The 14365-nt window shown below is 38.7% G+C and overlaps 2 protein-coding genes across 2 annotated transcripts in view; both read left to right on the top strand.

Moving 5' to 3' along the window:
* Nucleotides 1–372: 372 nt before the first annotated feature.
* On the top strand, nucleotides 373–11367 carry LOC116852540 (transcriptional repressor scratch 1-like). Its single transcript, XM_032833016.1, has 3 exons — nucleotides 373–665; nucleotides 3086–3883; nucleotides 4995–11367. The coding sequence occupies exons 1-3, from the start codon at nucleotides 593–595 to the stop codon at nucleotides 5666–5668; spliced, it is 1545 nt and encodes a 514-aa protein (XP_032688907.1). The 5' UTR covers nucleotides 373–592; the 3' UTR covers nucleotides 5669–11367.
* Nucleotides 11223–14365, top strand: part of LOC116852538 — a 6819-nt gene continuing 3676 nt past the window's right edge. Inside the window, exons 1-5 of the mRNA XM_032833012.1 lie at nucleotides 11223–11366; nucleotides 12760–12861; nucleotides 12937–13065; nucleotides 13154–13541; nucleotides 13700–14044. Coding sequence (XP_032688903.1) covers nucleotides 11307–11366; nucleotides 12760–12861; nucleotides 12937–13065; nucleotides 13154–13541; nucleotides 13700–14044 — 1024 coding nt within the window. The 5' untranslated portion in view covers nucleotides 11223–11306. The remainder of the gene's footprint in view (nucleotides 11367–12759; nucleotides 12862–12936; nucleotides 13066–13153; nucleotides 13542–13699; nucleotides 14045–14365) is intronic.

Here is a 14365-nt window from a genome sequence, read left to right as displayed (position 1 = left end):
CCGATAATCGTTGAACAACTTGTCGAGAGGACAGGGTGGTTAAGCAACCACCCTGCGCGAGCCGCGGGGCCGGCGTGTGTTCCCGCTGCGGCCTCCGGTCCGCTCTCCCGCGGCCGCACGCACTCTCGTCACGCGTGTCGCATATTGCCGACACACGAACGGGACCATCACACGTGCGGGAGACCGGGCGGGCACGCTTCTGAGCGCGTGCAGCTGAAGACGAAGAAGACGACGACGACGACGACGAATACGAAGAGCGCCACGGTGGTGGCGGTGGTGGCGGCGGCGACGACGACGGCGGAGGCGGCGGCGGAGGGCGAGGGAGGCTGCGTTGCTATATGTAGCCCCGAATCTTAGCCGGGACAACTATTGCGCCCGAAATTGCCGAAGCGAACGCAACCCTTGCGAGCGCCACCTGATATTTGTATGTAAATGCGGCTCCAAATTGTAATTCTCTGATCTGCTCCCTTTGAGTATTATCACCCTCACTGATGATAAGTTAATCGGTGCCGCGCGAGTGATGGTTTGTGCGTCTTGAGTTGATAAATATGATTTGTGCGCCTTGAAGAGAACGATCGGGAAGACGAGGAAGATGCCGCGGGCATTTCTAATCACGCATCGCAGGTACAACGGTGCTGAGGACGAGCTAGCAGGATCCGAAAGAGGTACGTTGTTAATGAAACGCGATATAACTCGTTATTTAATAAATTGTATAGAAAAAGAGAGAGAGGGGAGAAATTAAGTTGGATTAGTTATCATATAAAGATTGGAAGAAGCAATTAATTTATGTGTCGTACAAAAAGATATATTAGAGCCTATTAATAATAAAAGTCTACAAATAAAAATATGCATCAAAACTTTTAAGTCTATATTAATAATTTAAATTTCGTATATATTTATTAAAGTTTAATGTAATAATTTGTTGTGAATTTCAATTAGTAAGTGCTCGTTAATTTTATTTATCAAAAGTGCTCGTTAATTTAATTTTATTTATAATTCGTTAAAAAAAAACATAAAATTCTTGCAAAAATAAAATCCACTTAACAAGAACTTAATCTGTTAAAAATTATACTAATTAAATATTTTTTCTACATTAATAATTATTACATACGAATTTATATTAAATTATAATTATAACATGATGTAAATTCCAACTCTTTTTAAGCAACTGTGTCCATAACATTAGTGTCAGTTGTACGTATATAACTTCGTGAATATATTTTCCACTTCTGCAAAACAAGTTATCCTAACAGCTGAGACAGTGTTAAAGCGCGGGAAGCGCTTAATGCGGAATTTATCGTAGAAAAATAATTCACAATGGCGAGATCGCGTAGATCTCGATTTTTGCACATTGTCTTCATCAATCAAATATCCCCACTTTCCACCCCTCTGAATTCAAGCCAGGAAAATCCGTTGGCCGCTACTTCGTGATTAAGGTGGTAGATCGCGCGGATTTAAGAATAGGAGACGCTAGATGCGTCACCAGGTCCCACCAAGACGCATACCGTCGCGATGCCGTCAACCCCACCGAGGCAGCAGATCTCCTTTACTAACGCAACGCGCGTGCACGTACACGTACTACGAAATACGCAAAATAAACGGCGGCGATGCGTTAGAGAACGACGGGCGTGCGGGGGTTGGTGGCGGAGCTACTCTATTTCCGTTCTCCCCGAAAGCGGAGCAGCCAGCGAGCCCCCCGAAGGTGCGTCGTGTTTTACGAGCCGCGTCGACGCCGGATTTCCCTACCCACTTATTCAGAATCTATCCGACAACTTGAGATTCACGATGTTCGCGCAATATAACAAAATGCAAAATGACAAATCTCCAATGACAATCAAATATGACTTTTCGACTGTGTCGTATCGCGTTTAGAATTGAGTGAGAACTACCTAATCAGTTAAAAGTTAAGTTAAAAAGTCAAAAGTTATTAACTTTTAATTTAACTTAGTTTTACTTTTAAATAAATTAACTTTTAAGTTAAACTAGTTTTTAAAAAATAGATTTTTTTTAATGTTTTTAAATCAATTTTTTTAATTTAAACTAGTTACTTTAAAACTAGTTATTCTGCGTTAACTTTAACTTATTAACTATTTTAATGTAGGTTAAAATAATTTATCAATATTATATAAAATTATTGCGGACTGCTTAAAATGTAAAATAAGAAATATTGTCAGCAAAATATTTTTCATTTTTTTTTAGCACTAGTGTTCCTTTCTCGTATGGAATCCTAAACTCAAGATACAGTCGGTATTTTCTTATAACAGAAAACTTTTCATTGTTTTACATAAATTAAACCTATGATTAAAAAGTTAATTATGCAAAAAACATATATTATTGTGCATAATTAAATTTTAACTTTAATAAGTTAATTCAATTTTAACTTAATTTTAACTTAATTAAGTTTGTTACTGTTTATGTAACTTTTAACCAAGTTAATTTTATAAGCTATTAATTTTAAACTTTATTAAAAAAATATATCAACTTACCTAACTCTAATCTATATACAAGCATTGATCGATTACACATTACTAGAAACTAATTTACTTTATAAACTACACCTGATTTTTTAATTCAAGGATAAATTAATAAAAGAAGTTTGTAGTAGAATTTCGACGAAGTAAATGATGCATAATGTCAACGTAAAATTGTTGTTTATTACGTTATATCAAATAAAAAAAGTGACACCAGAGTCTTCATAATTTGCTTCAGTGTCAATTTCAATAAAATTAATCTTTGTTAAGTTAACTGTCTTTTTCTCTAAAGAGGATGTAGACATTAGACATAAAGATAATCTACAGAGAAAGAAGAATAAAACATTTCAATTTATTCGATTCAAGTTGTCTGTACAACAAAGCCTGATATAGACAACAAACATAAAGGTAATCTACAGAGAAAGAAAGATAAAACATTTCAATTTATTCGATTTAAGTTGTCTATACAACAAGGCCTGAAAAGCGATGCAAATGTGTGCTGATATTTATTGCCGAGGAAAACTGCTAGTCTCCTGAAAGCGCCAATTAAAACGGCTTTTAAGACCCTCATAATTCCGACATGATCCTCTAAAACGTACTTGATTCTCTCTTAGATCTCAGTTCCGAGAGAAGCTCGAGGCTGACCGATTACAGCGGCGGTCAGCCAACTTCCGATGGCGCCAGCGAGTGCGGCAGCGAGACGTCGTCCGAGTGCCCCGAAGAGCTGTACAATCTGACGAAACTGGCGGAGGTGAGCCTGGCGGCGGCGGCTGGCACCCTGATCCATCACAGCAATGTCATCTACCAACGACCGATGTCGCCCAGAATCGCACAGCATACGGAAAAGAGCCGAACACTGGTGTCTCGACCGGTCGCGCAAACGACGGGCAACCAGGGTCAGATTCTGAGCGAGAGGACAAGGCTCTTTCTCGAAAGGATCGAGACTGAGCGAGAGATCCTCGAAGGTCGTTGCGAGGAGAACGCCACCTTGGGAATTCGTCTCTCGCCGCGACATCCCACCTGCTCGCAGGAGGAACCGGCTCTGTCGAAGGTACCGGTCATTTCCGGGCTCAGTGTAAACCCGTCGCCGGTATCAGTATCACCGGCGAGTTCCCAGAGTCGACGGACGGCCACCACTGATCCCAAAGCGGATCAGGACAACGAGGACCACGAGTGTCCGGACTGCGGCAAGAAGTACTCGACCTCATCGAATCTGGCTAGACACAGACAGACGCACAGGTCGTTGGGCGATAAGAAGGCCAGAAGATGCCCGCACTGCGACAAGGTCTACGTCAGTATGCCCGCCTTCAGCATGCATGTGAGGACTCACAACCAGGGCTGCAAATGCCACTATTGTGGCAAGTGTTTCTCCAGGCCGTGGTTGCTGCAGGGACACATACGCACGCACACAGGTAAAACACCGCTGATATCATTGTCCAAATGTTGAAGAATCAGTTGTTGCGCGTGTTTTTCTACCTGAAACCGTTCGATTTTCTCAGTGTTGTTGCTCCCGCGTCTTAATTTTAGACAAACGTGCGTGCAATAAAACTCGTCTAGCTCCCGAACAATTGCGTTTTCCCTCAATGATAGACGCTACGTAAATAGCTAATGCAAGCTATTTCTAAAGAGACGTTGTTAGTTTAACAGGTTTCCAATGAAGATGAATTGAAATTAATCGCCGACGATGTACTTTTGGCACGTTCAAGAATGCGGCACTATTTTCGAGCGCAAATCATGGATATGTAACTGTGAAATCGGTGAGACGGAACGATATATCAACGCGTGTTCTTCAACGCGTCTGACTGTTGCATTAGGGCTGATTAATTGAAATGTTCATTCAGAAGAAGGTCAAGTGAGAAAAAACGTACCGATTCATTGGAAAATTCTGTTTTTCATTTTTTACCTCTCATTTTTATACTCAACTGTACTCAACTGTACTATTAAATGTGCAATATTCTTCTAAGAGTAATTATTTTTGCGTCATATTGTGAAAAAAGTACGTAAAGATTTACTTGTGAGATATAAAGCAGGAATAAAATTTATTTCTATGAATCAATTTTATATCCCACGAATAAATTTTCAAGTATTTTTCTCAGTGGTATCTATTATACTGAGAAAAAAGTATTTTAAAACTTCTTTTAGCCGCGGATTTTTGTAGGGCAGGAATGGAAGTTTCACTAAACATTTTATAAATGTTGACATAAATACATAAATATTTAATAAATTTATTAAATATATATTAAATAAATATATTAAATAAAAGGAGATTTTTTACTTTTAAGAAACTTTTAAAAAATAGCCTTATATCATTCTTCACAATCTTAGATTATTATTTTTGATAAGAAGATAAGAAAAATATGGCGCATGATTCTAACTCTCACTTTGTGCCGCATCAAAATAAAGTCGCCTTTCAAGTGGTCGCGATTATTGGAAGGTTAAGAGAGAATATTTTTATAAAATAATCAAAGCGCACATCGAAAAGCTTTTTCACATTTCCAATAATTACCTTCCCCTTTCTTTCAGGTGAGAAGCCCTTTAAGTGTACCATTTGCAACAAAGCCTTCGCTGACAAGTCGAACTTGCGCGCCCACATACAGACGCATTCGAATACCAAGCCTCACGTGTGTGGCCGTTGCGGCAAGGCTTTCGCCCTGAAATCATACCTCTACAAGCACGAGGAATCGTCGTGTATGCGCGCTCACCACCGATCGTCCGCGGAGAAGCCCGATCAGGTCGATCAGCAAACCCCGTCGTCGGTGAAACCGAGTGCTCCGTTATCCTCGTCCGTGAACAAACCGCAAACGACACCGTGCGTCATTGCATCGCCCACCAGCGTCATAGTTCCTCGACTAGGACCTGAACGAGACCAGAAGAGCTCGTCGTCAGCGTTCTCAGCAATCATCAAGCACACCAGGACGACGGACTCGTCCGCGGCGTCTTCAAAGCGGCCTTGCAGAGAAAGAACGCCCTGTCCGGACGATCACGAGAGGCAAAGCCCGGATTTAGCGATGAAGGACCCAGATTACGTGTCCAGGATGGTCATCAGGACGTCGGTGATATCTCCCAATCCGGAGCATTTGCTCCGTTTCGAAAACGACGTCAAGAGTTCCTCGACTACATTCGATTACCCCGATCCGACCAGGCCTTCAGCTTTCTCGAGGCCCAGCACGATGACTTTAAATCTAGCCATCGCTTAGGATCAGCTGGTCAATGCTGATGTTTACACTAAATCGGCCATCTTGATTTGTATCTACTTTCTTGCAAAATTTCACGACAAGTGTCCGCATTCATTGTTATTACTTGACACTCACCTCAAGTGAGATATTCAAATTTGAATTGAGAATTAGATAAGTCTTTTCAGTTGACTCACGATTATCATAGATATAAATATCACATGTTATAGTTCAACTAAAAAACTTAAATTTAACTCTGAATAAAAGTCTAAGTATTTCACATGAGACAAGTTTCAGGGGACAACTATTAATACGGACCAAAGAATTCTCTGCAAACTCGTGATTCGATGGAAAATTTGTAAGGAAAGATCTTCTGGCAAAATTAAAACGCGATCAGAAACTTTCTTCAATCGATAAATCTGTACAGTGTACAAAATTATCGATGCAAGATGTCGGAGATAAAACTATGGTTCAAACGGATTCAATCGGCTACTTGAAGAAGAAAGTTTTGACCAATGGGGCAATTATACAGGATGTTCCAAAACTGCTGATACTTCTTTCAACCACTGATTTCTTTGAAACGACTCAGAGAGACTCAATCTTTTTCTAACGAGAATCTGATTGAGATTGAAGCGCCATGTTTTATCAACGTGTACAATTTTCGACGATAATTTAGTAGCATTATGCATTCTATATTGAGAAAAGAGCACTCGAAGTTTATTTGCGGGATATAATGTTTATTTCTGTGAGTAAACTTTATATCCTACAAATAAATTTTCACATATTTCGTTCTCAGTATATGCAATCTCGATGGCGTTTTCCTCAGGCAAGATAACGAGAATTGTCCCGTATAAGCGTCAGTCTTCCTTTCACCGCAATCGAACGAAGTTTACTTCCGGCAATGTTAAAGTTGCGAATTCACGAAGAATCGACCGAGTATATTTGCGTGTGACGAACATTATATTCCAAGCATCTTCCGAATTAGGGACCATCTAGCGATTAGTCGTAATAACGTTAAATCTGTAAGCTGTTGTGTTTAATTTAGCGATCCGTCGATATGAAGCCGTGCCTTGTGTAACGAATATCGGAATACCGCGTGCGAGCGTGTATAATTCGACTTAGTTTCCATAGGTCCGACGGGATTGGCGTGCACGGACGTGCGTAGGAAAGAAGTTCCCCGAGGTATAAGGCCGCCCCGGCGAGAGCGCCTGTGAAATGCCAAACATGTGACCTCACCTATTTAAAGACATAGCGCCATCGCCGTGGCGCGGCGTTGAGCGATCAAAATTGATTATCGACACGAACTAAACACCGCAGTGTGCCTTCGCGTTATTGTCTTAGAATTAAATGACAACGGGTCGAGGCTCTTCGAGGCAGCTAGCAACTCTACGAGATATAGATACGTGTAGCGTGTTCCCGAAGTCTAGTGAAACTAGAGAGGGTGTGTGGAGGTGTACTTTCATAACTGAACGTTCAGTCAGGTTGTCGCTAACGAAGGAATTTTCGAAAACGCGACTGCGCGTCGGGATGCAGCTGTTGCACCGGGACGCTCTCGAAAAACGTAAAGGCGTGTATCTGTGATTCAAGAAATTGCGCGGCCGACTGCCGCGAAAAGCCGGCTCCAGACGATGACAGTCGTTTGCCAGAGTAGACTCTGCTTAGAAAATCCGGTAAGAAGATTAGTAGAAATATATAGGAATTTCATTGAAATATCATGTAATTTATCTGAACTGATTATTATTTCTCTCGGAAATATTTCAATATTTCTCACATTTTAGCTCATATAAAACAGTTCAATTCTTTTTTCATTTTATATTTAACTTAATTTTATATATTTTTATTTTATTTCATTATATATTAATTTACTTTTATATATAACGATTAAATATTATACTAATTAAATATCATACACTCGTCTCAAGTGAGATATTCAAATTTGAATTCAGAATTGGATGTGTGAGAGTTTTTCAGTTGAATCACGATTACAGACCTAAATATCACATGTATTATAGTTTAATTTATAAAAACTTGAATCCAACTCTGAATAAAAATTTGAATATCTCGCATGAGACAAGTTTCAGATGACAACTATTAATATAGGCCAAGGAATTCTCTGCAAGCTCGAGATTCGATCTTGCAGATGGGGTATAATAATATGCTAAATATTTCTCTAAATATACATGTGTTTTTCTGTGTAATTTTATCACTTTTTACCAAAAGCATGGTTCAGATTTTTCTTGTGTAATTCTGCTAAATCTTCTAAGCAGGGGACGCGCTCAAATATCATTGCAGACAGCAATCGTGAAGAATACCTCATATTGAGAGAAAAATCTAAAGAAATAGCAAATCTAAATAGTAAAATCTAAAGAATAGTAAATATTTCTTTGGTGAATATTAACAGCATATTTATTTCAATCTAAAATCTTTTATTTAAATAGAGTAAAGACGCAGAGTTGCTTTTATGAGAAGCTAAGGTTTCCTTAAGGTGTTAAGAAAGTGCATATTTTCTTATTTGAAACATATTTTATATATTATTACAAGTAAATATATACCCACCGAATAAATATACTCGCTATCTTTTAGATATTTTTTTCTCTCAGTGTATATCGAGTCATGCGTACCCCTCGTCATTCTGATTATAATTATACTGTTCACGTTGACAAGTATTGTACAAACCACACAGCACACATACACATCGACTGGCGAATGTATTTGTTAGATGAGCGCATTGTTTGGAGCCCTGGCATAGGTTGCGCGTTCTCCAGCGGCGAAATACTAATTATATAACGACGATAAATAAGTCTTCGATACCACGTGAATGTGGTGTCGATCAGAGTGTCGAGCTAGTCGAACCCGTCCCGCCATCGCGAACGTGATCCGCCGTCGTGCCCTCGGGATTTGCGATTTGCATCGCGTCGACGGCGAATTGTCGGTCGTCAGCACATGTCCTTCCCGCGGGGATTCCGCGAACGGCACGGATTGCGCGAATTACGCGAATGGTGAACGGTTATGATAAAGATTTCGCGTAAGTGTAAAATAACGTTGTCGCGCGCAATGAGATCGATCTCGTTTGCGCGTTTGTGTCGAGGAATTACCGCTCGCGGCTGTACAATTGTAATTAGCGAACGATTCGGACATTTCACGTCCTAGTCATTTTGATTCGATAGATCGCCCGCGAGAGGAGAATAGGGAAACCCTCCCCTGCCTCGCTCTTCCCCCACCCCTCTCTCCCCGGTCTAGCGTGAATAACGTAGTCGTGTTGAGACCGAACGTTGTAAATAGCATTCCCACTTTTACGTATTAGAATTTAGACACGAGAGATGCCAGTCGGTGCCAGTCACTTTTAGATAGCTCGATTTTATTACGCCCGTTGTGTATGTATCGTATGTACTACTACTTGTACACCGGAGTGCCTTTATGCAAAAAGAAAAAAAAAAGAAACATTTACCCACCTTTTTTTACGAATTATGAAAGTCTTGTCTATCGTAATGGGAGAAAATATACGAGATGATATGTATATGTTTTCCTTGTCATTTCTCTCGCGCTGCCTCCTCACGTCGAGCGCGTTTTATCCGAGTGAACTTCGCGCTGTCGCGTGTTAATCCGAAGAAGTAGGATTGACGCGTGATAACGAAGTCAACTCGGACGATGAAGTTGTATCGCGTTCCCTCGGAAGTCGTGTCGAAGCAATTTAACTCCGTACCTATATCGGATTGCAATACGCGCATTCGCATAAAGCTGCCCGTTCAACTCGTACGTCTCTCGCTTTTTTACGCGTATTGAGCCCATTATCGCGCCGATGAACCGTACGATCGCTAGCTACGCCTGGCAGTGGGATAAACAACGGCTAACTCTGTGCTTAACAAATAGATATTGGACTCAATAATTAGGGCAACGGAGGCGAAAGTGACCAACCGACAAACGATGTACATTTATGTCTTCAGATACACAAGCGAGGGAACATTCTCTCGCATATTAATCGAACTAACACGCTCGGAAGTAGTACGAAAGAATTCGCGCGAAAAGAATTTGACTGTCAAATTCGTTATCTATCTCTCTGAGCCCGGTAAATTAACAGTAACATTGCATCAATTATAATTTCCGATTCAGCGATGGAACTGTTGTACACAACACGAGGTTATATTGAACTTACATTGTCGTGTTGAAAATTATAATATTGACGTAATGTTACGGTGAAGATGAATTAGTGACCGTTTAGTGTCCCGATTAGTGACAATTGCGTCCGTTTTTTCTTAATAAATCTTAATAAATTCTTTGAAGAAGTTTTCTTGATTAAAAGTAATACGGACCCCATATATTTATCCTGAACATATGTGTACCCTAAATTTATTAAGTAATATAATATCATCAGTTATAACAGGTTTCGAAGTGGAATTAAAAGTCATAATAAATGCTGGAACATCATGATTTTACAAGCGTACTGCTGACGACGATAGTTTGAACACTTACTCGTCGACGTCTTAAAACTTGACAGTTAATATCATAATGTCATATGTTTGTTAGATCTGTGTAGTTATTCTTTAATTTCAAATTATTGAAATTGGTCATGTTATAGTTGAGAGAAGGTTAAAGAATATTTTTTATAAGCAGAGAAAATAACAAATGTAATTTTCATAATTAATTTATGTCACTAATCGGTATTAGGATATTTATTTATCCCCATTAATAACGATTTGAATAAATATGATATGAAATAATATGAACATTCCTATTTTTAAAAAGAACGTATGGTAAATCTTATTTATTATAAAAATTAAGAAATAACATTAATATTATAACTTACTCCCCAGAATTTATTAATGAGCACAAATATGAGTGATAAGCTTATAAATTGCCAGGTTTAAGTCAATAATAAGTTAATAATAAATTCATATTTCTATATCGCGATTTGTAATATTCTTCGAACGACTGCTTCGAACGAATTTATTATTTTTTATTAATAAATTTATATATTTCTTTATTTTTTTACGATGAGGTTACTTGTGGTCACTAATTAGGATATTCACCTCAATTGATGTTTACTGGGAAACTCAACGCGCGAAAACTTTAATGAGTATTTCGTGATAGAAAGATGAATTATATAAATAAAATAACGATATTATTAGAAACGTAATAGATAAAGTATTTCCGTAAGATTGGAGCTTTTCGGTGTTTGGTCAAAGAAAAATAGAAAAAGAAAATTCTTGATCTGTCACAAGATATTCGTCTTCCTGCAATACATCTCCGTATCACATATATAGTGACCTCTTAATTCAAACTTCTTTTTTTCCAAGTGCAATACGATGATACCTCGAGTCGGCGACAGCTTATGAGCCGCGCATTTTTCGGTAACGAGATCCACAGTGACAAGATGAGACTAAACGAGATAGCGTTATACACACGAGCGTTTGTACGCACTTACATCACGAAACGCGTATACTCGCACTTCCCAGAACTTCCTCCAACGATTCCTTCTCCCGCCTCGTCGCGGTCACATAGATCCTTATGGCTCCCAACTCCGTGGGCCTGACTATGAGACCGAAGAAGAGACGTAAAGGAAGAAGCGAATAAAGCCAGTGGGAGTCAGTGCCGCGGCATCTAGCAGGGTTGGATCATCGTCCGGACATCAGTCGTGAAGAACATCCCGCGCAAGGCTCGAGCCATGTGGCTGTACCTCGTCGTTTTGATCTTACTCTCAAGCACAGTACTCGCGCGATACCACGTAAGTTTTTCTCAAGTCAGTTTTCTATCTCCATCTAAACTTTTGTCATAAAATAGCTAAGGTGTATGTATATGTGTGGTTGTGTGTGCACATTTTGCTTTCGTAAATCGTTACATATTTAAAACAATGTGCGCTAAAAATAAAATTTTAATAAAATTTTAACAAAATTTACTGTTCGCACACACACAATATTTTTATCGATTTGATTGTACATCTATATCCATCTTATAATAAATTTTACATTAAATCATGTTTTGTTAATTTCTTTTTTATTAAAAAACCTGCAAACTTTTAAGTGTGTTAACGTTAAAGTTGCTTATTTGTCACTTATTTGCTTTTAACAATATCAAAACTGTTCTTGGAGAAAGTAGTAAAACAACATTTTTATTTGATTACAAGATCAATCCAGTTACCGTATATTTATTAGAGAGTGAATTTCAAATGTTGATTATAAAATATAAATAATAAAATAAATTAATAAAATAATTGACATACTAATAAAATAACTGCTTACCTTCTTTTTCTAAAATTTTCTTACCGTATTTCGCATAGCGTTGTGAAATTCAGTGAATTACTGGCGCATATGATTTATGCGAGACAGCAAACGCAGAAATGCGATCTCTTACTATGTATTTCAGTGACTCTGCCTAATATTTCATACACTATGCGATAATTTTCACATTACATATTTAGATTAAAATATTGCTATCATACTAAACAAGAAAATAATAAATATCTTCCATAATTATTTGTTGCAAAATCGAAAAGCGCGCACAAGAGAAATTGTAACAGTCACTATTTTCTAACGAAGAATGAGCATTAGTTAAATTTATATTTTCACACAGTAGGTCACATTTAAAATTAAAGATTATTTCTAAATCTGTTATATATGTGTTCCATTTATACAATATTTCGCTATAGCAGGTTATTGGCACAGGTCACGCACTGATGCATACGACTAGGGAGACCATTTAAGAAAGATTTGGAGGTCAAAGTTCACGTGATAATGACATACGATAAGGACAGATTCATGAGACATTTATGAGATAAGAACAGAATAGATGATAGAGAATAGCTTAGCCTATTGACTATGTAGTCAATGGGCTGTCTTTTTTCACCCCCTTCTGTCAATGCTGAAACTTTTTCGATACAACTTGTGCACGAAATAATTTGCAACAAAAGTTAACATAGCAATTATAAAATATAAAAAAACGAGATATATTATATGTGAGATTATTTTAGAATCATATCTCGTGCAGTTTTTAAACAATTCTGTATATTGCAACAATTACAATTCTGTATAATTATACTGTATATGTTAACAATATTTTCTTTATTTTTTGAGGAAGAATACATGCGATAAATAGTTAATAACTAATGATGACATTCGTAGGAAAAAACACGTTTTGATCGATCTATTCACGAAGAAATAAGAGTGAAAAACACAGATGTAGATCATTTTGAAAAGAAATGGTCATTCACCGACGATGTAACGGTAAGTAATTACTTATCAATGGTAATAATAATATTATAGAATGCAGATTTTTTAAAAGACATTTTGGGGAAATAGGAATATGTCGCATACAAAAGCAAAGTGGATAACGATTGCTATCTTGAGAATATAAAGCAAGATCGAGATGTACGTAAGAAACGGCAAACAAAGATACTCTATGCATCAACAGTCCTTACAAAATTGGAGGTAATAAAAAGAATTTATGAAATATGATGTGTTTTACATATATAAATTTTATCTTATAATTTGCTTTTGATATTCTGAACATAAATAGGCATGGCGACTCGCTGGAGGCCGTATCGTCGATTTTTGCAATGGGCGAAATTTTATTTTGCTAGAGACAAACAAACCTATACTTGGGCAAACTCTAGATCCCTTCCTGAATGAAATTCCAGTAGATGAAAATGACATTTCGTCAAGACGAGTGGCTGATGTAGTATTAACGCCGCTCATCAGTCGCACGAGAAGAGAAATTCAATTGGAGCAACGTGAGATATTGAATAAGAAATTCGGCCGATTTCGACAACGTCGACAGACGAACCAGTTTCGAGGAAAATTTCGTGGACAAACACAGTCTCAATATTTGAATATCGGTAGTGGTGAGCAGAAAGAAGGTAAAGCGGAAGCTGAATCTACTCAGCAGGCTTCACGCGCTGTAGTCAGTAAGTTCTTCTTTACATTTAAGAATAATTATATTATTATTTAAGAATTAATATTGTATATATCCTACATAAACTGTACGAATTTTTCTAAGAGAGGCCAATTATCGTGTTTTGATAACTTATGCAAACGTTTGAGTACCTGAAATATTTTTTTTCAGGCGGCAGTCGTGGCATGGGTCAAGCACAAAGTATGTCGTCGGGTGGTACCGGTTGTGAAGATTGTCCTGGATATCCTGGTGTCGAGATTCCGGATAAATTACGAATTCCATCCGCAGATGGTGATAGATTCGTGCAAGGCGTAGGTACACCCGGTATCAGGCGTCCTGGAACAGGAATTGTACCAGGCGGCATACCTTATCCTGGCGGTATTACTCCAGGTGCACAAATAACTTATCCCGGTGGAGTGGTTCCCGGAGGAGTTGGTACTTATCCTGGCGTTCTTCCTGGTACTAGACCGGGAACTTATCCTGGTGTTCAGCCTGACATCATAACACCAACTGGAGATGGAACATATCCTGGAGGTGTTCAGCCTGGAGTTATCCAACCTGGAACTGTAACACCTAGTGGCGATGGAACATATCCAGGAGGTGTTCGTCCCGGAGTAGTTACACCAGGTGGCGATGGAACATACCCAGGAGGTGTTCGCCCTGGAATAATGATACCAGGTGGCGATAGAACATACCCAGGAGGTGTTCGTCCCGGGGTAGTGACACCAGGTGGCGATGGAACGTACCCAGGAGGTGTTCGTCCTGGGGTAGTTACACCAGGTGGCGATGGAACATACCCAGGAGGTGTTCGCCCTGGAGTAGTGACACCAGGTGGCG

Source organism: Odontomachus brunneus, unplaced genomic scaffold (assembly GCF_010583005.1).
Source record: "Odontomachus brunneus isolate Ranch 3 - 2012 unplaced genomic scaffold, Obru_v1 Obru_scaffold_234, whole genome shotgun sequence".
NCBI classification, from domain to species: domain Eukaryota; kingdom Metazoa; phylum Arthropoda; class Insecta; order Hymenoptera; family Formicidae; genus Odontomachus; species Odontomachus brunneus.
The sequence above is the reverse complement of the archived record's forward strand: the minus strand, read 5'-3'. Positions and strand labels throughout refer to the sequence as shown.